At 40.9% G+C, this 24,992-nt stretch overlaps 1 protein-coding gene across 1 annotated transcript in view; it reads right to left on the bottom strand.

The window, feature by feature from the left end:
• APC (APC regulator of WNT signaling pathway) overlaps nt 1–24,992 on the bottom strand; it is a 192,579-nt gene that overhangs the window by 77,846 nt on the left and 89,741 nt on the right. Inside the window, exon 6 of the mRNA XM_045020885.1 lies at nt 20,351–20,464. Coding sequence (XP_044876820.1) covers nt 20,351–20,464 — 114 coding nt within the window. The remainder of the gene's footprint in view (nt 1–20,350; nt 20,465–24,992) is intronic.

The following is a 24,992-nucleotide window of genomic DNA, read 5'->3' as shown; positions in this document are numbered from 1 at the left end:
ATTTACTTTTTCACATAAAACAAGAACTAAGTGTTACCCAAATGAAATTACTAGGCAGCAGGTTTAAAACAAACAAAAGGAAGCACTTCTTCACACACCGCACAGTCAACTTGTGGAACTCTTTGCAAGAAGATGCTGCGAAGGCCAAGACTAGAACAGGGTTCAAAAAAGAACTAGATAAGTTCATGGAGGACAGCTCCATCAATGGCTATTAGCCAGGATGGGCATGGATACAACACCATGCTCTGGGTGTCCCTGGCTTCTCTTCATCAGAAGCGAGGAGTGGACAACCGAGGATGGATCACTTGAGGATTGCCTGTTGTGTTCATTCTCTCTGAAGCACCTGGCACTGGCCACTGTTGAAAGACAAGATACTGGGCTAGATGGACCATTGGTCTGACCCAGTATAGCCATTCTTATGTCTAGTCTTAGACACCTTTTGCGAAGTGACTAACCACTATGCCAAAATGAACAGTGGTTTTCTGATGTAGACAGACATCTAGTAGGGGCCAGAGTATAATGAGACTTTTTTTTCCCACTTGTAAGCAGGTTTTAATTGTGAAGAGATGAAAATGGAAATAATGCATTAATTTATTTGTAATGTTTATAAGTGAGCTTATCATGTATCTCTAAGTGCATATACAAAAATATAACTAAAGAGCAACAACAAATTGATCCAATATCTAATAAAAGGACTCAACCAAGAACTGGAGTGGCATATGAATGGCTCCATTTTTTTCTCTTGGGAGGAATGAGAGGATTTACGGATGTGTTCGTCTGTTGTAAGGGTTCTCTTCTGTGGATTAACATTGTAGGTAGAGTTCTATGCTGTTCCCCACTCCCATTCCAAGTGTTCACAGGGGCCCATCAGCAGCTGTCTTTTACAAAGTAAAGCTCTTCTTGAAATCTTGTCCTCCTTTGACTTCTGTGACTGTCCGCTCCAAGTTCTCTTACATCTCTAATTGCTCCTTCAGCATGTCCTTTGGAGGAGTGGTTCTCAAAGCTCGTCCGCTGCTTGTACAGGGAAAGCCCCTGGCAGGCCAGGCCGATTTGTTTACCTGACGCATCCGCAGGTTCGAGGCTCCCACTGGCTGCAGTTCGCCAGGGGCTTTCCCTGAATAAGCGGTGGACCGGCTTTGAGAACCACTGCTTTGGAGGATCCTCCTCATTCCTCCTCCAACTTTCTGTGGGGGGTAACACAAGGCTCTGTCCTTGGTCCTCTTCTTTTCTCCCTTTTCACCTTAAGGCAATATCATCCACAAACGCAAATTACACTACTACATTTATGCTGATAATTCACAGATGTACCTCTTTACTGCAGACCTGTCTCTGTCTGTCAAAACTAAACTCTGAGCCTGACTGACACTTCCTCATGGATATTTAGCTTCTGCTAAACTCAACATGGCTAAAACAGAGCTCCTAAACTCTCACCCAAACCCTGCTTGCCACCTCATTTTTGATCACTTTACTCAGGCCTGTCAACTGGGCATTGATTTTGACACAGACCTCTCTCTAGGTTCTCACATGCATGCTATGTCTAAATCTTGTAAATTCTTTCTGCTTAACATCTTTAAGACACAGCCTTTCTTATCCATCCACACAACTAAAATTCTCTTCCAAGCTCTCACAAATGCTTTCTTGGCCCAATCATATCTATTCAGAATGCTGCTGCAAAAATAATTTTCTTAAGCACATTGCTTTGACCACATCACCCCCTTCTTTGAATCCTTCCTCTGACCCCCCCTCTTTTCTATTGCATCAAACGTAAGCTGATTATCTTCACTTTCAAGTCCCTTAATAGTCACCATCCTCGCTCTCATTTGCTATGGAGCTGTCTGTGCTTGCTTCTGACTGGCCCATGATGCCAACATCCATCAACCCTTCTTAAATTTTCAAATAAGCACTTTTGTGCTTTCTCCCACACTGATCTCATGCTTGGGAGGTTCTTTGCAAAGATATCATTATCCTTCAAATTCCTCTATAAAACTCTCCTCTGCCATATCTACGAAAAACAACCCTGGGTAGGCTGCCAGTGTGCTGAGACCACTGTCTAGCATACTGACCAATATCTTCCTGATTCCCTGTACTTCCCAATCTCTCTGTCTCTATCCATCTGCTGTCTTCTGTTTTATTCTTAGATTGTTAGCTCGTACGCAGGGACTGTCTTAGTGTCCTGTCTGTGTACAGTGCCTAGCACAATGTGGTCCTGGTCCTTGACTAGGGCTCCTGGGAGCAGCTGCTGTGGTGGTGGGGGAGGCAGCAGCAGCAGTAAAAATAGGTGAGTGAGGCAGTTTGGGTTGTAATACTATACCAGTGTTGATGATGCATCCTCTTCCACTAACACCAGCAAGACACAGCAGGCTCTCTTACTAGCCTCTAGTTGAGACTGATGTTTAGATGAAGATCAATCAAGATAAAAGAGAGGTGATGTTTGATCAAACATCTAGATGAGATGTTCAATTAAGGTTTTTTCTCGCCTTTTTAAAAAAAAAAATGAAAAGGTACATAAATCTAGCAACCCTGTTAGTTCCAAAACAATCTTTAAATGGCGTTGTCACTTCCGGTTTAGTAACTGCAATTATGCTTTATGTGAAGCTAGCCCTAAGGGCCATAAACTTCACTTATTGCGGAATGCAGTGGCTTGTAGCTTAGCATGGTTTCTTTAAGGGAGAAAATGACACCTGTGATCCAATTCATGCTACAAATTCATTTCCAGATGCAATTCAAGTTGATGTTTTTGACCAATAAAGCTCTATGTGATATGGATTCTAGTTAGTTTAGAACAGTGGTCCCCACACTTTTTTTGTTGCGCCCCCGTTACCTGTAATGGAACCTGTCAGTGCCTTGTGGGAGCTGGGGCCAGAGCCAGGGCTGGGAGCTGTGGTCTCAACTGTGGCTGGGGTCATGGCCAGGAGTGAAGCCACAGCCGGGGCTGCAGCCACAGCGAGGAGTAGAGCAGCAGCTGGGACCAGAGCTGCAGCTGGTTATCAGTTCAAGCACTCAACCTAAAAGACCCCATACTTAAAAGTCTGGGAGCTGGAAGCAGGATATTTTCAAGAAGTAGGCTCTTGACTATGAAACATGGTGCCTATCACTGGTCCTACAACATCCAAGTTTGTTGACTTATAGAGCCCCATTATCCTAGTCACTGTATAAACACAAAATAAAGAGAAAGTCTCTGCCCCCAAAGAGTCTACAATCTAAGAAAAAGGTTGAAGGATGATTTGGTGCTAGTTCTTTGGGTTGTTTCAGTGACATTTTATTAAAACCTTTGATAGCAATTAAGTTGATTTGTTTCCTAGGTATCCCCCACTTCCCCTTAGTGTAATTTTCATGCTTACTAAGTGGGATAGTTTAAAGTACCTAAAAATTACATGCTGCAAAATACACACACTGCATTAAAGTTATGTTGTAGAGCAAGATACGTACTGTAGTTGTCATTTCAAGAAACAATGAGTGAAAGATATATAATGAACCAAAAAACTGTCAAAGCCAGAAAACATTCACATGTAAGCTCAATAACAAAATAATATATTTGACTTTAACATCTGGAGGATTATATAATTAACTCAATAATAATGGAGTGTATCCAGAACCTGAAGCTTATTAAATAGGATTTTCCTGTCCAATGGAAATTGGATGGCTGCAAAAAGAGAAACTGATCATGACACCTGAGTGAAAGTTATATTAGTGTATTAAAAGCGGAAGAGCTTTGTGTAATCTAGTAGTTACTGCAGGGATCAGCATTATACACAATCTTACTTAGCATCTTCATTAATGATCTGAAAGTGGAAGTAAGGAGTACTGTGATACTAAATTGAGAAGAGTTGTAAATACCAATGCAACTAGAGTAATAATACAAAGAAACCCAGAGGTTTTAGAAATGTGGGGAGAAAAAATAAATCACAAAATGATATTCATCTTGGAAACATGCAGACTAATAAATCCGTCAAAAAATTACCCTAAACATTGGTATTTAGTGGGAGACAAAGTTACAAAATAGTGGACAGTATTTAGCATGAATCTTCTAAGCAATATGGCAGAGGAAAAGGCCAATGTAATTTTAGACTGCACCAACAGATGCAACACCACAACATTAGGCAGGGAGATAATCATCCCTCTATTGGAGCAGAAGAATTTTCTTAATAATACTAAAAACATTTTAAAAATATATTGTCGGGAACAATCTTGCATTGGTAGAGTGATGGAATGGATAACCCAAAGAGATTATTTTATTTCTACTATGATTCTATGTATGATTAAAACTGCCCCAAAATTGGGTTTAAGTGCTATTAGTAATTTATTACACAAAAGCAATGGGAGAAAATGGGTCCATAAAAGAAAAAAAAAATTCAGACCTTTCAGGATTTGAGGCAACTTCTGCCACAAACAGTTGCAACAAAACTTGCAAAATAAATAATCTAATAGACTGTAATGGAAATATTTAACTAGGTACTTATATGGCTTTCATCACAGTAGTATTTGTGTACCTCACAAACATTAAAAAATGTATCTGTACAGTACCTTGTGCAATAGGGAAACATCTCCATTTTACAGATGGAGAAATGGAAAAATTAAATGATTTGTCCAAATTCAACACAAAAAATCTGTGACAGAACCAGGAATTAAACCCATATCATGTTACTCTTGGTGCAGTCATTTAAATACCAGACCATCCTTTCCTCTTTATTGTTTGAAAGTATGAGTGGAAAAGTGTTACAGCAGAACCGCAGAGTTACGAACACCAGAGTTACGAACTGACCAGTCAACCATACACCTCATTTGGAACTGGAAATACGCAATCAAGCAGCAGCAAAGATTTAAAAATAAATAAATCATATACGGTACAATCCTGTGTTAAATGTAAACTACTAAAAAAAAAAGGGAAAGCAGTATTTTTCTTCTGTGTTTTAAAGTTTCAAAGCTGTATTAAGTCAATGTTCAGTTGTAAACTTTTGAAAGCAGTTCAGAGTTACGAACATTTTGTTCAGAGTTACGAACAACCTCCATTCCTGTGGTGTTCGTAACTCTGAGGTTCTACTGTATCTTATCTGACTTTCTAATGTGCTGGGGGTGCACAACCCCCGCCTCGCTTCTTCCCACCCCGCTGCACCCCTGCCCTGCTTCTTTCCACCCCCTCCCCTGAGCACACTCTACCCTCACCCCCCCCCCACAAGCGCCTCCTGTATGCCACGGAACAGCTGATCACGGTGGGCGAGAGGCACTAGGATTGAGGGGGAGGAGCTGATGGGGGGGGCTGCCGATGGATGCTCAGCATCTACCGTTTTTTTTTCCTGTAGGTGCTCCAGCCCCAGAGCACCCATGGAATCGGCGCCTATGTCTTATATATGTATGTACAGCGTCTGCCATAATTGGGCCCCTAAATCCCAATTATGGCTTTTAAGTGCTACCATAATATAAATGCTTATGTTTACTGCTACTACTAATAAAGACAATAAAGAAGTCTGGAATCCTGTTTCGTTCACATACTGGTCCAAGTCTGAAATAGGTTAGTCTAACAGACAAAGAATCACTGAACAAAGCATAGAGAAATGATACTTTTTCACCTGTGTCCATGCCGAACTGTAAAATATTGTGGGATATTCATCAGGATCTGAGTAAGAATATGTTGAAGCGATTTAGATTATAAAGATAAGGAGAAGGCAAAAAATGTTCAGGCAGTGTTTATGTTACTGGAAATCATATGAGAAAATTGAGATAACATTAAACAAAACACTAAGTATTAAAAGAGAAATTTCACAACATGAAGCAAGCCCAAAGTAAGTAGCCAGACTGAACAGCAACATTTGCTTCCTGAGCAGATGCAAGAAATAAAATATCATCCCCAGAGGACTCACCATCTCTAACCCTTTGACTACTACATACAACTCCAAATATGCTGAACAGCTCTGCAGAAGAACCTCAGAAAAACTGAGGAATTATCTTCTGCATCTTATATACTCCAAAAGGGACCTTCTTAAAAAAGAGCCCAACACATGCGCCAACACACTGGAAGAAATAAAAATCCAGGAAACCTACCTGGAGATCTTGCAGGAAACCCAAAACAACTATCAAATAACTCAATGACAGCCATCCAATACAAAAACAAAACACGGAAACAACTACAGTAACTCCACACTAACAGACCATCTCTGAGAAAAACCAAGACACCAGGACCCACCACAGAGACACGATACGACACTCCAACATAGTCAATCAATAAAGATCACCCAAAAAGAACTGAAGTATCTTCACTCTCCAAGGGACTGAACTTCTGCCCCACCGCAGAACTTGATACCATATTAACAAGTGGAGAACTAGAAGAATTCTTCTGCCGACTCCACATCGAGGAATTTTTTCACAACAATGATGAAACCACCCCACAATAAGCACATTCCCACTGATGATCATGAGGAAAAATGAATCAGTTGACTGGACACTCCACAGTGGACGAAACTACACACTGTATCTTTACATTAATTGCTACTTCCTCCAGAAACTTCGCAGTATTAACAACCTCCCCCAGAAAACCATTCTTGCCACCATGGATGTCACCTTTCTATACATCAACATCCCTCACCATGACAGCATCGCTGCCTGCCTCAAATACCTACAAGATAATGTACAACACTAGGAAATCCTCCCTAAACACATCACCAAACTCATCCATTTCATCCTCACCCATCACAATTTTACATTCAGCAACAAACTCTTTGTCCAAGCGATGGGAACAGCCCTGGGTACTAGGAGATGGCTCCCCAATAGGCAAACCTCTTCATGGTCTATCTCAAGAAGTATTTCTGGAAAAATGTACTACGGAACCAATGATATACCTGAGACACATTGATGATATTTTCATCCTCTGGAGAGATGACCTAAATGCCATCTTACATTTCCACCACAACTTCAACAACTACCAACCACCCATCAAACTCTCTAGAACACTCCCACACTAGCATCAACTTCCTGGATGACATGATCAGCTTCAACAATGGAACGTTACAGAAGGGCTATATCCAAGAAAATCCCAGATCACCACACTTACATAGATCCAGTAATTAACCCAGACACACCAAGTAATCTGTTATGTACACCCAGGTACTAAAATACTACAGAATTTGCTCCAAGGCGAAAGTCTGGTATTCATACCTTATCAAACTTAAAACCACCTTCACCAGACAAGAACACTCCACCAGAGAAGTAGATCGCATCGTAGAATGGGCCACCCAAATACCCTAGGACAACCTGCTTCAACATAGAAAAAAACTACAACCCGCTGACCAAACACCCCTAGTTTTCACCACCCACCCCATATTGGAACCCATATGGGGTATCATCAAACAATTACAACCCATACTTGATGGAGACCCTATACCGAAAGAAATCTTCCCTCTTTTGGCCTTCAAAAAACTCCCCCAACGTCACCTAGCTAATCGTTAGAAGCTCCCCACAGACCAGGGTACACCAACTTAAAGTGGCACTAGACCCTGCCAGAGCAGATGCAAAACCTGCAGACATATCGCCACTGCTACAATAATCAATACTACACAATAACACACCTTTCAAGATTCATGGGTCCTACACATGCCTATCACAAGTGGCGTACCTCATCCAGCGCATTAAATGCCCTAACAACTATATGGGTGAAACCAGACAATCACTACACTCCCAAATGAACTCTCACAGCAAAATGATAAAAGACAAAAATATCATGTCACTCATGAGTGAACAATTTTCACAAAGTGATCACTCCATATCTGACCTCTCAGTCCGTGTCCTCAAAGGTAACCTGCACCACACCTTCAGAAGACAAGCATGGGAACTTAAATTCAGAACTCTGCTAGACACTAAAACCAGGGACTCAGAGACAGTGGTTTTAAGACTGATGACAACAATTTTAATACACTTCTCTGCTTCCTAACCCTTAATTGCCCATTTCATTTTCAGTGGTCTCCTACATCATGTATGAGCCCCTTATGTATAACTATCTGTCCCACCTTGTATTTAGCTTATACACTCTGATTACATTCCTCAGACACGAAGAGCTCTGTGAAGCCCAAAGTTTGTATCTTCCACCAAGAGAAGTTGGTCCTACAAAAGATATTAGCTCACCTACCTTCTCTCTCTCGAAAAGTCAAACAGAAGATTGTGGCAGATCTGAAGTTAGCAAGATATTACTCTGTTATTCTGGATTGCACACCAGACATATGGAACAAATTACTTTAATGGTGCGTTTTGTAACAACAACAGAACCTAGTGAAAATGTCCCTGCAATGGTGACTGTCAGAGAGCATTTTCTAGAATGTATTGACATTGATGATACTACAGGAGCTGGTATGACAAATGTGCTTCTTAAAAAGCTGGAAGATATGGGAATTGTGATAGCTGACATGAGAGGTCAAGGCTATGATAATGGTTCCAACATGAGAGGAAAGAACAGAGGAGTGTAGACACGGATCCAAGAGTTAAACCCTCGAGCTTTTTTGTCCCAAGCAGTTCTCATTCATTGAACTTGGTGGTCATGATGCAGCATCAGCTTCTAGTGAGATTGCTGAATTTTTTAATGTAATTCAAAGCATCTATGTATTTTTCTCTGCATCAACTTATCGATGGCAAATTTTGAAGAAACATCTTGGAACATCCTCTCTGACACTGAAACCACTGAGTGCCACACGATGGGAAAGTTGAGTGGAGGCGATAAAGCCTATCAAACACCAAATTGGGAAGATAGATGTTGCCATATGTCATAGCATTATGGAGGATAATGCTATGACAGGAACTGTTCGTGGGAAAACAGTGGCAGAGGGAAATGGAATCACCAGAAACATACATAATTTCAAATTTCTATGTGGATTAGGGTTGTGGCATGACATACTGTTTGAAATAAATGTTGTAAGCAAGAGACTCCAAGGTGTTGACCTTGATATATCTGGAACAATGAAACAACTGGACAAAGCAAAGTCATATCTACAGTCTTACTGGTCAGATGAGGGATTTCAAAACGTTCTGAAGAGTGCACAGAAGTTGGCAGAGGAACTTCACACTGGATGGGTGCTATTTTCCCATCCACTCAAGAATACAAGAGTCACCAAAGAAGACGCCATTTTGATTACAAGGCATGGGATAATCCCGTAAGAGACCCCAAACAACAATTCAAAGTTGACTTCTTTAACCAGGTGCTAGATTGTGCAATACAGTCAGTTGAAGAACATTTCATGCAGCCCAAGGAACACAGCAGTATATTTGAGATGTTGTATATGATATTCCAAAACTCCTCACTATACTGAAGACGACCTAGACCAGCAATGCAGGGCACTAGAGACAGTATTGACACGTGATGTGATACTGATGTGAGTGATTTAGGTGATGAACTGAAAGCCCTTTCAAGGCCTGGTCTACACTACGAGTTTAGGTCAAATTTAGCAGCGCCCGTCCACACAACGAAGCCATTTACTTTGACATAAAGGGCTCTTAAAATCGATTTCTGTACTCCTCCCTGACGAGGGGAGTAGCGCTGAAATCAACATTGCCGGTTCGAATTAGGGTTAGCGTGGACGCAATTCGACGGTAGTGGCCTCCGGGAGCTATCCCACAGTGCACCATTGTGACTGCTCTGGACAGCGATCTGAACTCGGATGCACTGGCCAGGTAGACAGGAAAAGCCTTTTGAATTTCATTTCCTGTTTGCCCAGCGTGGAGAGCTGATCAACACAGGTGACCATGCAGAGCTCATCAGCGCAGGTAACCATGCAGTCCGAGAATCGAAAAAGAGCTCCAGCATGGACCATACTGGAGGTACTGGATCTGATCGCTGTATGGGGAGACGATTCCATGCTAGCAGAACTACATTCCAAAAGATGGAATGCCAAAACATTTGAAAAAGTCTCCAAGGGCATGATGGAGAGAGGACACAATAGGGACGCACTACAGTGCCGCGTGAAAGTTAAGGAGCTCAGACAAGCATACCAGAAAACCAAAGAAGCAAACGGACAGTCCAGTGCAGAGCCACAGACATGCTGCTTCTACACTAAGCTGCATGCAATTCTACGGGGGGGCCGCCACCACTACCCCACCCCTGACCGTGGATTCTGCGGAGGGGGTACTCTCAGCCATACCTGAGGATTTTGTGGACGGGGAAGATGAGGAGGAGGAGGAGGACGAGCTTGCACACAGCACACCGTTCTCCCCAACAGTCAGATCTTTTTCTCAGCCTGACTGAAGTAGCCTCCCAACCCTCCCAAGGCGGTATCCCATACCATGAAGCCATAGAAGGGACCTCTGGTGAGTGTACCTTTGTAAATATAAAACACGGTTTAAAATCAAATGTTTTTTAATGATTAATTTGCCCTGAGGACTTGGGATGTATTCGCAGCCAGTAAAGCTACTGGAAAAGTCTATTAACGTGTCTGGGGATGGGGCGGAAATCCTCCAGGGACATCTCCATGAAGCTCTCCTGGTGGTACTCCAAAAGCCTTTGCAGAAGGTTTCTGGGCAGGGCAGCCTTATTCCATCCTCCATGGTAGGACACTTTACTACACCATACTAATAGCAAGTAATTTGGTATCACTGCATGACAAAGCCTGGCAGTTTATGGTCCCGGTGTTTGCTGGCATTCAAGCAACATCTGTTCTTTATCTCTCTCTGTTATCCTCAGGAGAGTGATATCGCTCATGGTAACCTGGTTGAAATACAGGAATTTAATTAAGGGGACAGAGGTGGCCGTTCCTATGGGGCTGTTTGCCTGTGGCTGAAAAGAAATCCTTCTCTGCAGTTAGCCAAGCGGGGGAGGGGGGAAGGGGGGGGATTGGCGCTGAGCTGTTTGCGTTTAGCTAGCAGGGATCTTCCCTGATACCAGCCACGCGGTGGAGGGAGGGGTAAAGGGATCATCCCAGAGAATTGGATGGGGGGCGGGTGTTAGTTAAGTTTCTGCTGCTGCACGTTAAACACAAAAACCACAGCACTCAGCGGGCTTTGCTTGGTATGGGAAAGGAGGGTGCTGCTTTTATGAAGGTTGCAGAAGCTGATAGACAATGGCTTACCATGGCTGCATGCAAGCTGAATTCTGTTGCCCAGCCCTGCATCTGTGATCTCTAACACCAAAGCCACCTTGTACCGAAATCACATGTGCTATGTACTGTGAATAGTGTTGTTCACCGTGAAAGAGTATACTCATTGTTCTGTAAAATGTATCACTTCTTTCCCTTTTTTCCCCTCCCGCAGCTGCACATTTTTCAAGCCTCCCTCCTCCGTCCCGAAGGCTATCTCAGATAAGGCGGCAAAAAAAAAAATGCACGTGAGATGAAATGTTCTCTGAGATCATGCAGTCGACCTGCAGTGAAAGAGCTTATTTGAATGAGTGGAAGGGCACAGTATCACAGTACAGGAAAGCGTCCAATGAATGTGAGGACAGGAGGGACGCTCGAGATGAGAGGTGGCGGCAGGAAGATCAGAGGAGGCAGCGTGCAACGCTGGAACTACTGAGGGATCAAATGGACATGCTCCAGGGTCTGGTGGAGCTTCAGGAACGGCAGCAGGATCACAGAGTGCCGCGGCAGCCCCTGTATAACCGCCCTCCCCCCTCCCCAAGTTCCATAGCCTCCTCACCCAGACGCCCAAGAACGCCGGGGGAGGGGAAGGGGGGGGAGGAGGCTCCGTGCACCCTGCCACTCAACCCCAGTGGACAGCCCAAGCAAAAGGCTGTAAATTCAACAAGTTTTGAAGTGGCCTTTTCCTTCCCTCCTCCCCCACCCCACACAGGCTACCTTGTCAGTTCTCTCCCTATTTTTTATAATCAATTAATAAAGAATACATGGTTTTAAAATGATAGCGACTTTATTTCCTCTGAAAGCAAGCTGTGATCGAAGCGGGGAGGGTGACTGGCTTACAGAGAATGAATCAATCAAGGGGGCAGGTTTTCATTAAGGAGAAACAAACAGAACTCACACCATAGCCTGGCCAGTGATGAAACTGGTTTTCAAAGCTTCTCTGATGCGCAGCGCTTCCTGGGGTGCTCTTCTAATCACCCTGGTGTCTGGCTGCGCGTAATCAGCGTCCAGGCGATTTGCATCAACCTCCCACCCCGCCATAAATGTCTCCCCCCTTACTCTCACAGAGATTGTGGAGCACACAGCAAGCAGCAATAACAATGGGAATGCTGGTTTGGCTGAGGTCTGAGCAAGTGAGTAAAGTGAGCCAGTGACCCTTTAAACATCCAAATGCACATTCTACCACCATTCTGCACTTGCTCAGCCTATAGTTAAACAGCTCCTGACTACTGTCCAGGCTGCCTATGTATGGCTTCATGAGCCATGGCATTAAGGGGTAGGCTGGGTCCCCCAGAATAACCTTAGGCATTTCAACATCCCCAACTGTTATTTTCTGGTCTGAGAAGTAAATCCCTTGCTGCAGCTACTTAACAGATTAGTGTTCCTGAAGAGGCGAGTGTCATGAACCCTTCCCGGCCATCCCACATTGATGTTGGTGAAACATCTCTTGTGATCCACCATTGCTTGCAGCACCATTGAAAAGTACCCCTTGCGGTTTATGTAGTGGGTGCCCTGGTGCTCCGGTGCCAAGATAGGGATATGGGTTCCATCTATCGCCCCACCACAGTTAGGGAATACCATTGCAGCAAAGCCATCCAATATGACCCGCACATGTCCCAGAGTCACTACCTTTGGTAGCAGCAGCTCAGTGATTGCTTTGGCCACTTGCATCACAGCAGCCCCCACAGCAGATTTGCCCACTCCAAATTGATTCCCGACTGACCGGTAGCTGTCTGGCATTGCAAGCTTCCACAGGGCTATCGCCACTCATTTCTCAACTGTGAGGGCTGCTCTCATCTTGGTATTCTGGCACTTCAGGGCAGGGGAAAGCAAGTCACAAAGTTCCATGAAAGTGGCCCTACACATACGAAAGTTTCGCAGCCACTAGGAATCGTCCCACACCTGCAACACTCTGCGGTCCCACCAATCTGTGCTTGTTTCCCAGGCCCAGAATCGGCGTTCCACGGCATGAACCTGCCCCATTAACACCATGATCTCCAAAGCGCCGGGGCTCGCGGTTTGAGAGAATTCTGTGTCCATGTCATCATCACTCTCCTCGCCACGCTGCCGCCTCCTCCTCGCCTGGTTTTGCAGTTTCTGATTCAGCATAAACTGCACGATAACGCGCAAGGTGTTTACAATGTTCATGACTGCTGCATTGAGCTGAGCGGGCTCCATGCTTGCCGTGGTATGGCGTCTGCACAGGTAACCCAGGAAAAAAGGCGCGAAATGGTTGTCTGCCGTTGCTTTCACGGAGGAAGGGAAGGAGGGAGAGGGGGGCCTGACGATATGTACCAAGAACCACCCGTGACAATGTTTTTTGCCCCATCAGGCATTAGGATCTCAACCCAGAATTCCAGTGGGTGGGGGAGACTGTGGGAACTATGGGAAAGCTATGGGATAGCTACCCACAGTGCAACACTCCAGAAGTCGACGCTAGCCTCAGTAGTATGGACGCACACCACCGAATTAAATGTGCTTAGTGTGGCCGCATGCACCTGACTTTATACAATCTGTTTCCAAAAATTGAATTCTGTAAAATCGGAGTAATATCGTAGTGTAGACACACATTTCAGCAGGATCAACTCCAAAGGCTGTTCTGGAATATATGTGCACAAATAAGATGACCACCCTCTTTCCAAATGCTTCTGTTGCTCTGCGCATATTTCTAACACTTCCTGTAACAATTGCCAGTGGAGAATGCAGCTTCTCCAAGCTGAAGTTAATAAAAACACATCTACGCTCCATAGTGACACAGGAGAGGCTGGTCGGCCTTGCAACCATCTCAATAGAGCATGAGCTGGCCCAGACTGCGGACCTTCAGCAGGAAGCAGTTCAAATCTTTGCAACCAAGGCATAGAAAGCACCACTTTGATTATTCAAACAGATAAAAATGCCAGTGTTTACTATGCAGACAAGCAAAGTTACATTTGCTGTTCAGGCGTTTGAAAGTTAAGTGTTACTTAAAATTTTTGAACAAGGCATTTTAAGTTGTTAGTTCTCCTTTATTGGGGTAGGTAGCAGAGCAGTACCATGAAAGGAGTACAACAGGAAGGCGGCAGAATTGAGACCTTTCAAAGTTTTGGCCCAAGCGAGGGAGCATGGGGGCATCATTTGAGCTCCCCGCCTCAGGTGCCAAAATGTTGTGGGCCGGCCCTGGCAGAAGGTTGATTTTCTCTTTTCTTTTGTGTTGCTCTTTTAAGACTTCTGAAAGCATGCTCCATGCCTCATCCCTCTCAGATTTTGGAAGACACTTCAGATTCTTAAATCTTGGGTCCAGTGCTGTAGCTATCTTTAGAAAATTCACATTGGTATCTTCTTTGTATTTTGTCAAATTTGAAGTGAAAGTGTCCTTAAAACGAACAACATGTGCTGGGTCATCATTCAAGACTGCTATAACATGAAATATATGGTAGAATGCGGGTAAAACAGCAGGAGACATATAATTCTCCCCCAAGGAGTTCAGTCATTAATTTAATTAATGCATTTTTTTTAAACGAATGTCATCAGCATGGAAGCATGTCCTCTGGAACGATGGCCGAAGCATGAAGAGGCATATGAATCTTTAGCGCATCTGGCACATAAATATCTTGTGACACCAGTTACAACAGTGCCATACAAACACCTGTTCTCACTTTCAGGTGACACTAATTAAGAAGTGGGCAGCATTATCTCCTGTAAATGTAAACCAACTTGTTTCTCTTAGCGATTGGCTGAAGAAGTAGGACTGAGTGGACTTGTAGGCTCTAAAGTTTTACATTCTTTTGTTTGAGAGCAGTTATCTAACAAAGAACATCTACATTTGTAAGTTGCACTTTCATGATAAAGAGATTGCACTACAGTACTCGTATGAGGTGAATTGAAAAATACTATTTCTTTTGTTTATCTTTTTTACAGAACAAATATTTGTAATAAAAAATAATATAAATTGAGCACTGTACACTTCGTATTCTGTGTTGTAATTGAAATCAATATATTTGAAAATGAAGAAAAACATCCAAAAATATTTAATAAATTTCAATTGGTATTCTATTGTTAACAGTATGATTGATCGATTAATTTTTTATTGCGATTTTTTTTAATCGCATGAGTTAACTGCTATTGACAGCCCTAAATTCTATCAAATTCATTTAAAAATAATACTATAACAAGGTTAAAAAAAGAACTAGATAAGTTCATGGAGGATAGGTCCATCAATGGCTATTTTAGCCAGTATGGGCAGAAATGGTGTCCCTATCCTCTGTTTGCCAGAAGCTGGGAATGGGCAACCAGGGATGGATTACTTGATGATTACCTATTCTGTTCATTCCCTCTGGGGCACCTGGCATTGGCCAGTGGGCTAGATGGACCTTTGGTCTGACCCAGTATGGCCATTCTTATGTTCTAAATCATCACAATTATTAACAAAAGACTTGCGGATAAAGAGTCTTCATATGCAAAATACGGTGTACAAATCCTATTAATACTTTATTTAAAAAAATATTTTAATTTTACTAATCAGTGTGATTACAGGTGAATTTATCATTACTTTTGTAAAGCTAAAATAAAACTATAATATCTGGTTTAAAACATTTAATAAGGTTAGGAAAAATAAGTTAGATATAAGAATATTTCAGACATCTAAAGATGCAATATCTATAAATACTAGATTGAAGCACTAATCTAGATTAGATTTAGGTTAAGATTTGTGAACAGATTTGACCGTGCTGAAATCCTGAACAGTTTAAAAGTTTGGGGCTGAAAATGTAGGAAATTTTGTAAAGCCACCTGTTTTTGCAAGATTTCTGATACTCTGGGCCAAGAACAGTTATGCTTGCAAAATTTCAGACACGTCTGAACCTAGAAAATGTAATCTACACAACCTTAAGGCAGGATGCCTTTACCTTGACTGGGGTGAAAAAAAGGGTAGTATAGCCCTTTAAGATCCCACACACACACTTTGGGAGTTGGTGGAGCTCAGGTAAAACACTGGCCCCTATCCCGTCTAAGTATTCATTCCATAGGGGGTCTGATTCACTGATAAATCAGAATTTGAAGTGGACTTAGGGGAAACAAGCCCTAAAGAAGCTGGGGAAAGGATTAGGCTCCTAATGTCTGGTACAGCTGAGACAGCCCCTTTTTCCCCCAGTACCTTATCCCTCATAGACGGAGAGGGCAGTGGGCTCCCAGCAATGGGCTGGGACCATGTGGGGAGGAGGAGTGGGAGCAGCCTTCCACTAGAGGAAAGTGATTAAGGAAGGAATCATGACCTGCATTTTACAAATTATTGCTGGTAAGCTCCCAGATGAGTTAAATAATAAGGTTGTGGCCTAATTAAACCTTATTAAACCTTATCCCTTGCATCATCTTTCTTTCTACATGTCTTTCTTGTCTCAGTGCAAGAGGTTGGTTTTCAAAGTCCCGTCAGTGGTGCTGCCCAGCTAAGGAAGTCCCTACCTGTTCCGACACCGCCCTACGCCCTGGAAGAGGCCCACAGTAGGTCTGGCTTCTAGGCAGGGGGGCCATGGGGCTCCGCGCGCTGCTCCCATCTTGAGCACTGGCTCCACACTCACATTGGCCAGGAACCAACCAATGGGAGCTGGGGAGAGGGGTGTGCCTGCGGGCGAGAGACACGTGGAGCCACTTGTGTGCCTTTGCCTAGGGTGCAGCAAATATGACCGGAAAGAACAATGGAGTTGTGAAAAAAAATCTGTGAGGCAGCTGGCAATAATATTGTTTGGAATCATTGTTTTATTCACCGTGAAGCTTTGGCATACGGGGGTATTTCTCCTGATCTTATGGCAGTACTGAAGGAAGCAGTCAAAACTGTAAACTTCATTAAAGGGAGCTCACTCAACAGCAGGCTTTCTGAAGTGCTATGCTCAGACATGGTAACAGAACACATGCATTTACTGTTTCACACTGAAGTAAGGTGGCTGTCGCGGAGCAGAGTGCTTACCAACCAGGGTGTACGAACTCAGGAATGAGATTCATTTTTTTTGGTGCTGAAACAGTCTAACTTGGCAACTTTGTTTGATGATGATAGATGGTTAATAAGTTGTCATACCTTGCTGACATTTTCTCGATTTTAAATTAACTAAACTTGAAGTTACAAGGAAGATGCAATGATTTGTTTCAACACTGTGAAGAGATATAAGTAATTCAAAAGTCATTGGCACTGTGGCAAGCACATCTGAAAAGTAATCGGCCCAGCTACTACATGTTCTCAACACTGTTACAACACACTGAGGAGACCACCACCAGTGAGGAAAAAGTGAATTAAATAAAAACTATCATACAGTTATATCTTGCTGCTCGGTCTGAGAGTTTTAGTCACTATTTCCCAATAAAGAAGTTTGAATATTTGAATGAAAAACGCTGGGTGAAAGATCCTTTTGCTTTCAAAAACACAGAGGCAATAATGGAGCTAAATCTGACACCTGAGCAAGAGAATGAACTGCTGCATCTCACCTGTGATAACACTCTGAAAACACGGCACAAGTCAATAAACCTGTCATCATTTTGGATCAGTGTTTCCAAAGAATATCCACAGCTAAGTAAAGTAAGTGCTCTTGTTGCTGCCTTTCACAATAACCTACATGTGTGACGTTGGATTTTCAAATCTGACAAGATTAAAAGCCAAAGAAAGAAATCGACTGAACAGTGGACCTGATTTGCTGGTAGCCCTTTCATCCTGTGATCCTGACTGGAACGAGATCATAAGGAACAAACAGGCCCACCAGTCACATTAAGTAAGTGAAACTCAACCTGATCGCCTTTATAGTGTTTTGTTTAAAAGTAATGGTTTTGTCTAGTGTTAGTTATGTAAAGTGGGTTAAGATGAAATGTATTGCATTATTATGATTTTATGAAAACTCTAGTCAAAAGATGTAATTATGTTGGGTCATGGCCATCAACAATTTTCTTCAACTGGGTCACGAGAAAAAAAAGTTTGAAAACACTGGATGAGATCACCTCTCAAGGTCCATTTCTATTATTATATGTTCAGGACAAGTAAGAGCCTTCTCATTTTTAATTTAAGTAGAAACAAAATTTGTAAGGACAGGTTTAAAATTTTTAACTTTTAATCTCTCCAAAATCTTAAAAGGTTAAAATCCATGGTTCCAATTTTGACCTCCCTCTATTAGCAGCAGCAGTATTACACAATTGTTCAAATGGTCAAGTTAAACAAAACAATCAGGTTAAATCTGGTTTCTCTATTTGTCAATTCAGATCTCCAAATGAAGTTATGAACTCTAGGAAGTGGACGAAGTCAGTTTATTATAACTTCCTTAACAACTATTTAAATGGCTAACCTCCTTTCACATGCATCTGACGAAGTGGGTATTCACCCACGAAAGCTTATACTCCAATACGTCTGCTAGTCTATAAGGTGCCACTTTTTACAGATCCAGACTAACACGGCTACCTCTCTGATACTTGACTCCTTTCTAATGTGGGTCTTTTTATTGTTTTCACATTTGTATATGGCTAATTTGTTTCTTTTTCCACAAGCTTACATTTTACATGTGAAATGTTTAGTGTGAGATATAAATTCTGACAGAAGACATTGAAAGCTTAGAAAACCGTGGAGCAGAATGAAAGTTGCAGAATATATGAGTTCATTGTATTTACCAGTATGAATAGCCTAGTTTATATTACTTGAACACTATGATGAACTAATCTACATAGAGTTCACTATCAACGTGTCAGTTTACTCCTAGTTATCTGAAAACCAGTTAACTTTTATCCATTTTTAATATCATAATTTCTACCCTTGATATGGAAAATCCACAATGAGCTAGGGTTCATGTTCAGAAGAAAGTTATAGTTTTCTTGCACACATACATGTCTTCCCTTCTTTCTCTGAATTTTGTAGAAATATAGGGATGGTGCTGTGATTACAATCAACAGGACACTGAACATTTTTGAAGGGTCTCATGAACTAAGATCTACCTATGTTAATTCCCAAGAGAAAACAGAACATATAAGGAGGTAGCTACTTAGAGATAGCATCCTTTCAAAGTAATACAGCTACAGTCGGGGAATGGAGGGAGAGAAGAGAGAGGCAGAGTATTTAAAGGTTAAAACCAGTGAACAGATATGATATGCCATTTTAAATATATCAGTTACTCCTACTTCAAACAGCAGAAGCAGCTCTTTTGAGTGCCCATAAAACCTGGGCATCCAGGCTATAGTGACCACTCATTTTACTTCACTGTACCAAAGTGTGCATAATAAAGGACTCTGTTTAACACTTCTATTGGCAGTTCAGCATTGCTTTCTCCTACAGCCTTAATCTACACACCTGAAAGACTGAGTCCTAAAATGAGAAACTACAGATTATGTGCCAAAAATGAATTTTACATAAACCAGGGATACTAGGAAAGTCCCACTAGTTTGTTTACCTGTTTCATTATGAAAAGCTTCTTAAAAATAATTAGACACTTGACTAATTAAAATTACTTCATATGTATTTTGTATTAAAGTGAGAGTTCAATGAAGAAAATGAAGATTGAAGAATATATTATTTTGATTAATTAATTTTGATAAAACTTTCAGTCACAAGAAAGCATGCTATTCTACTGAGTTATTTACTTTAATGCTTTGGAACTGGGTGGCAATGAATTATGAAGGTTATCCAACATTGACATAGTGACAATAGTCTGCATGAGCAGTCAGCAATTGATCATTTCCATTTCTGGTGCCACACAGCTCCACTTTGGGTTCTATTTTCAAATATGGGTGAAATGGTCTGCTTGCAAAATTATGCATGCATTCATGAAGGCAAAAACACCCTTTGCTGGAGCAAACAGGAATTTATGGGTATAGTGAGTATGAGTATATTTTTGTTGGTTCATCTGGATTTAATGATTAGCCCTTTATACATGTACTTTGGTGACAGTTTAACAAAAGCAGTGGGATTTTATTTTAAACTCAATAATGCAAACTAAAAGAAGACAGTATAGCAGACTAGAAAAAAGGCAGTTTCAGACATATGCTATTTAAAATACTCAACCAATATTTTAAAATACTCCCCTTTTCTAGGGATTTTCTACCTCAGAAGTTCTCCTAAGTCTTCTACTAATCCAGTAGAGGGATATTTGCTCATTTACTGTAGAGAGCAGGGATTTTGTACAATACATGTTTTGATAACTTTTTAAATATAAAAATGAGTATCTATATGAAAAAACTCTAAGACACTGCTATGTTAATAAACACTTCAAAAACAAAATCACCAATAATTTAATAAAATCAAAAGGATAACCCATTCTATTCAGTTTAACTTTAAAAAGAAAAACCTAGTTTAAAAAAAATTACATTACCTGTGCCCGCTTCTCCATGTCCTGACAAGTACCTAATTGTTCTTCCATGGCAGCTCTGATTTGCCTTGCCTCATATTCTAACTGCCTTCTTGTCATGTCTGTTTGCAAGGAGAACTGGAATCCAAACATGGAAAAGACATTTTAGCAAGCAATTCTGGATAAAAACAATGAATTTCATACTGGAACTTCATAAATTTAGACAAAAACTGAACACTAAAATAAAACATTATTGGTTATCAACAAGGATACATACTACTATCCAATAGCTTGATTTTTTCCTGTAAATCATGTAAATTGTCTAAACAAAAGACCACACCACAACATGCAAGGAGGATTCAGACACCAACATATGTAAATCAGCATACCATCAGAAGACTTACTCTGCAAGCTCTCTAAATATGGCGGGGGGGGGGAAGAGGGGGAGGTGCAGCAAGTAGGGGTCACCAGGTCACCTCCACTCCGCCTCCTCCTCCTCCCACGAGCACACTGCTCAGCTCCGCCTCTCCTCCCTCCCAGGTTTGCCGTGCTAAACAGCTGATTGGCGCGGCAAGCCTGAGAGGGAGGGGGGAGAAGCGGAGCTGCGGCGGGGGCCCCCGGGGAGGGCCGCAGCAAGTAACGGGGGGGGGCGCACAGAGGAACCACTTGTGGTAACACAAATTCAGATATAACGAAGTAAAGCAGCCCCATCCCCAAGAGCGCTGCTTTACCACGTTATATCCGAATTCGCATTATATCGGACCGCATTATATCGGGGTAGAGGTGTATATGATTTGCCTATTTACACGTTATAAAAGACTAAAAAAACCTCTTACTTGCTTGAGATGCATCTCAAAACTTTATATTTGCCAAATTTAAGTTTACATTCCATCTCATACGTTGCACATACACTTTGGCCTCTCTTCAATTCTTGGTGTATGTCAGATTTATGCTAACTCCAGGATAATGGGATGTGTTGGAATTCTTTACCCTAGGGCATTCATATAGTTTTTACTGATAATTATAGAGCCAAATTTAAAATGTACTTTTCTAACCTTTTAATACAATGTTATTTATTGTCATGTGCCATATATTTTATTTACTTGCCCATACAGAATAAACTTCACTATACATGAAGTTTCATTAAAAAAATAATCAGACTACATAAAGGTTTTCAACCGTATACTGATATATCATATATGTCAATGTATATTGTTTTAATAGGGCTGTCGATTAATCGCAGTTAACTCACGCGATTAACTCAAAAAAATTAATCGTGATTAAAAAAATTAATCGCAGTTTTAATTGCATTGTTAAATAGAATACCAATTTAAATTTATAAAATGTTTTTGGATGTTTTTCTACATTTTCAAATATATTGATTTCAAACAATACAGAATACAAAGTTTACACGGCTCCCTTTATATTATTTTTTATTACAAATATTTGCCCTAGAAAAATGATAAACAGAAAATATTTTTCAATTCACCTCATAAAGTATTTTAGTGCAATCTCTTTATCGAGAAAGTGCAACTTAGAAATGTAGAATTTTTTTTTGTTATGTAACTGCACTCAAAAACAAAATAATGCAAAACTTTAGAGCCTACAAGTCCACTCAGTCCTACTTCTCGTTCAGCCAATCATTAAGACAAACAAGTATGTTTACATTTACGGGAGACAATGCTGCCCACTTCCTGTTTACAATATCACCTGAAAGTGAGAACAGGAGTTCGCATGGCACTTTTGTAGCCGGTATTGCAAGGTATTTTAGTGCCAGATATGCTAAACATTTGTATGCCCATTCATGCTTTGGCCACCATTCCAGAGGACATGCTTCCATGCTGATGATACTTGTTAAAAAAATAATGCATTAATTAAATTTGTGACTGAACTATTTGGGGAGAATTGTATGTCTCTGGCTCTATTTTACCCACATTCTGCCATATATTTCATGTTATAGTAGTCTCAGATGATGACTCAGCACATGTTCTTCATTTTAAGAACACTTTTGCTGCAAATTTCACAAAATGCAAAGAAGATAGCAATGTAAGATTTCTAAAGATAGTGACAGGACTCAACCCAAGGTTTAAGAATCTGAAGTGCCTTCCAAAATCTGAGAGGAACGAGGTGTGGAACATGCTTTCAGAAGTCTTCAAAGAGCAATACTTTGAGGTGGAAACTACAGAACCCAAACCACCAAAAAAGAAAATCAACCTTCTGCTGGTGGCATCTGATTCAGGTGATGAAAATGAACATGCATCGATCCTCACTGTTTGGATAGTTATTGAGCAAAACCCATCATCAGCATGGACACGTCCGCTGGAACGGTGGTCGAAGCATGAACAGGCAAATGACTCTTTAGCACATCTGGCAAGTAAAAATCTTGCGATGCCAGCTATAACAGTGCCATGTGAATGCCTGTTCTCACTTTCAGGTGATATTGTAAACAAGAAGTAGGCAGCATCATCTCCCACTAATGTAAACAAACTTGTTTGAGCAATTGGCTGAACAAGAAGTAGAACTGAGTGGATTTGTAAGCTCTAAAGTTTTATATTGTTTTATTTTTGAATGCAGTTTTTTTTTACATAATTCTACATTTGTAAGTTCAACTTTCATGATAAAGAGATTGCACTACAGTACCTGTATTAGGTGAATTGAAAAATACTTTTTCTTTTGTTTCTTACAGTGCAAATATTTGTAATAAAAAATAAATATTAAGTGAGCACTGTACACTTTGTATTCTGTGTTATAATTGAAATCAATATATTTGAATATGTAGAAAACATCCAAAAATATTTATATTAAAAAGATCAATCACACGAATAACCTTTTTAATCGCTTGACAGCCCTAGTTTTAATGTTATATTTCTTGCATTTATACAATGCTATATTTGGACTGTAATGCCTGTAATATAGTTTAATAATCTGGAGCAGAGACTAAATCTTCTAAATTTTGTACAGTGGCAGGCAATTTGTTGGAGTTCAAATATATCTGAGTTCCATTAAAAGAGTGCCTCTGTGCTACACGCTTGCCCGAAAGAGAAAATCTGTCTAATGAATAACAATGGAATTTTGACTGCTAGCACCTTCATGAGATATTTCTTCAACTAACCCACTTAAATATAGTACACTGTGTACATGATAACTAAAATCATGGGTACTCTGGACAAACATTCCAGATCTCCAATGAACAATGATAAATAAGAAACCAGATCACTCAGTAGGCAACAATGACAAGACTGCTAACATCTTTAGTTTAGGCTCTTGAGACAAATGAAAATATTATTTGAGATCTTAAAGGATGCAGTATAAAAAAAAGAAGAGAAGGCATGGAGAATCAACTGTATGTTTGGAATATAAGGATTATTTGCTTAAAGTCAAATTAACAAGGGAAGATTCAGAAACAGTAAACAAACTGGGTGTTCAATTTTGTAATCCTCTGATTTATCTGGCCTCCAACACTGAAAGCAGTGTCTTTTCTTCTGCAGAGGGTACTGGAAGACAGTCAAGGAACAGGGACAGTGATTTTAATGTGTTCTAAACAGAAAGGGCACAGTAAGACTTTAAAAGAAAAGAAAATTATTATAGTGAACAAGTCTTGCATACCAGCACATGTCAAATCTGAACCATTGTTCTTCCTCTGCATAGGTTACAGAATGTATCCTGAGCTACGAACACCCTCTCTGGTTGAGGCACTGTTCACTAACTTACTCTCCCTGATCATGTTAGCACTCCGGAGGTAACAACTTGGGATCCTGGACAGTAGGAGTAAGAGAGCGGTTGGAGGAAGAAGAAAAGGAGTGAGAGAGATGAATAAGTCTATTTCTATGAAGTGCTGAGAACTCATTGCCCAATGAAGTTAGTGAAACCATGTCTACTGCTTTTTTTCATGACTTTAGTGGGAGCTCAGGTTGCTCAGCACTTTGCAGGATTAGGCTGTCTGAATTGGTGGAAAATAGAATTAAAGTGCATACATTAAAATGCACAATATATCTGTGTGTCAAAAATCTTACTAAAATAATCCCACATGACATTCTCATAAGGAAACTAGGGAAATGTATTCTAGATTAAATTACTGTATAGTGGATACAAAATTGGTTGAATAAACCATACTCAAACAATAGTTATCTATTAAGCAGAGTCATTGTTCACATCAACGCATTTGTAGATAGCTCACTAAACCAGACTGTATGAGGGAGGAATTACAGATTTCCATTTTCTCAAAATAACTCTTTTGACCACTAACACAGTTACTGCAATTCTTTTCTTAATGTTAACTTGTAATACCAACTCATCCAGCACCCCTAAAATATACAAGCTTGGAAAAGGAAAGATAGTGACAACGTTTTTGAGAGAGCACTGAGTTTTTGAGAGAGAACACATGCATTTTCTGACAGGTATACAGAATACTTGATATGTGGCTGTTTGTGTGTTGCCCATTTAGCCTTAAACAATTGTTCTGGAGTTCCAGTGTACGTTTTAAATATCTTGTACTGGAAGCATCACAAGGATAAAGAGCTTGAAGTATCTTTCACATTAAGCTAGATATCCTCCCAGATTTCTGTTGAGATGGTGAAGTTCTTTTTCCTATTTTTCTTTGAGACTGAGAGTGGGAAGTTACTGCAAAGCATTAAGTCACCTATAAGTAATTCCCACAAAGTGACTT

The sequence above is a fragment of the Mauremys mutica genome, chromosome 6 (assembly GCF_020497125.1).
Source record: "Mauremys mutica isolate MM-2020 ecotype Southern chromosome 6, ASM2049712v1, whole genome shotgun sequence".
NCBI lineage: Eukaryota > Metazoa > Chordata > Testudines > Geoemydidae > Mauremys > Mauremys mutica.
This window is presented reverse-complemented; position numbering and strand designations above follow the sequence as displayed.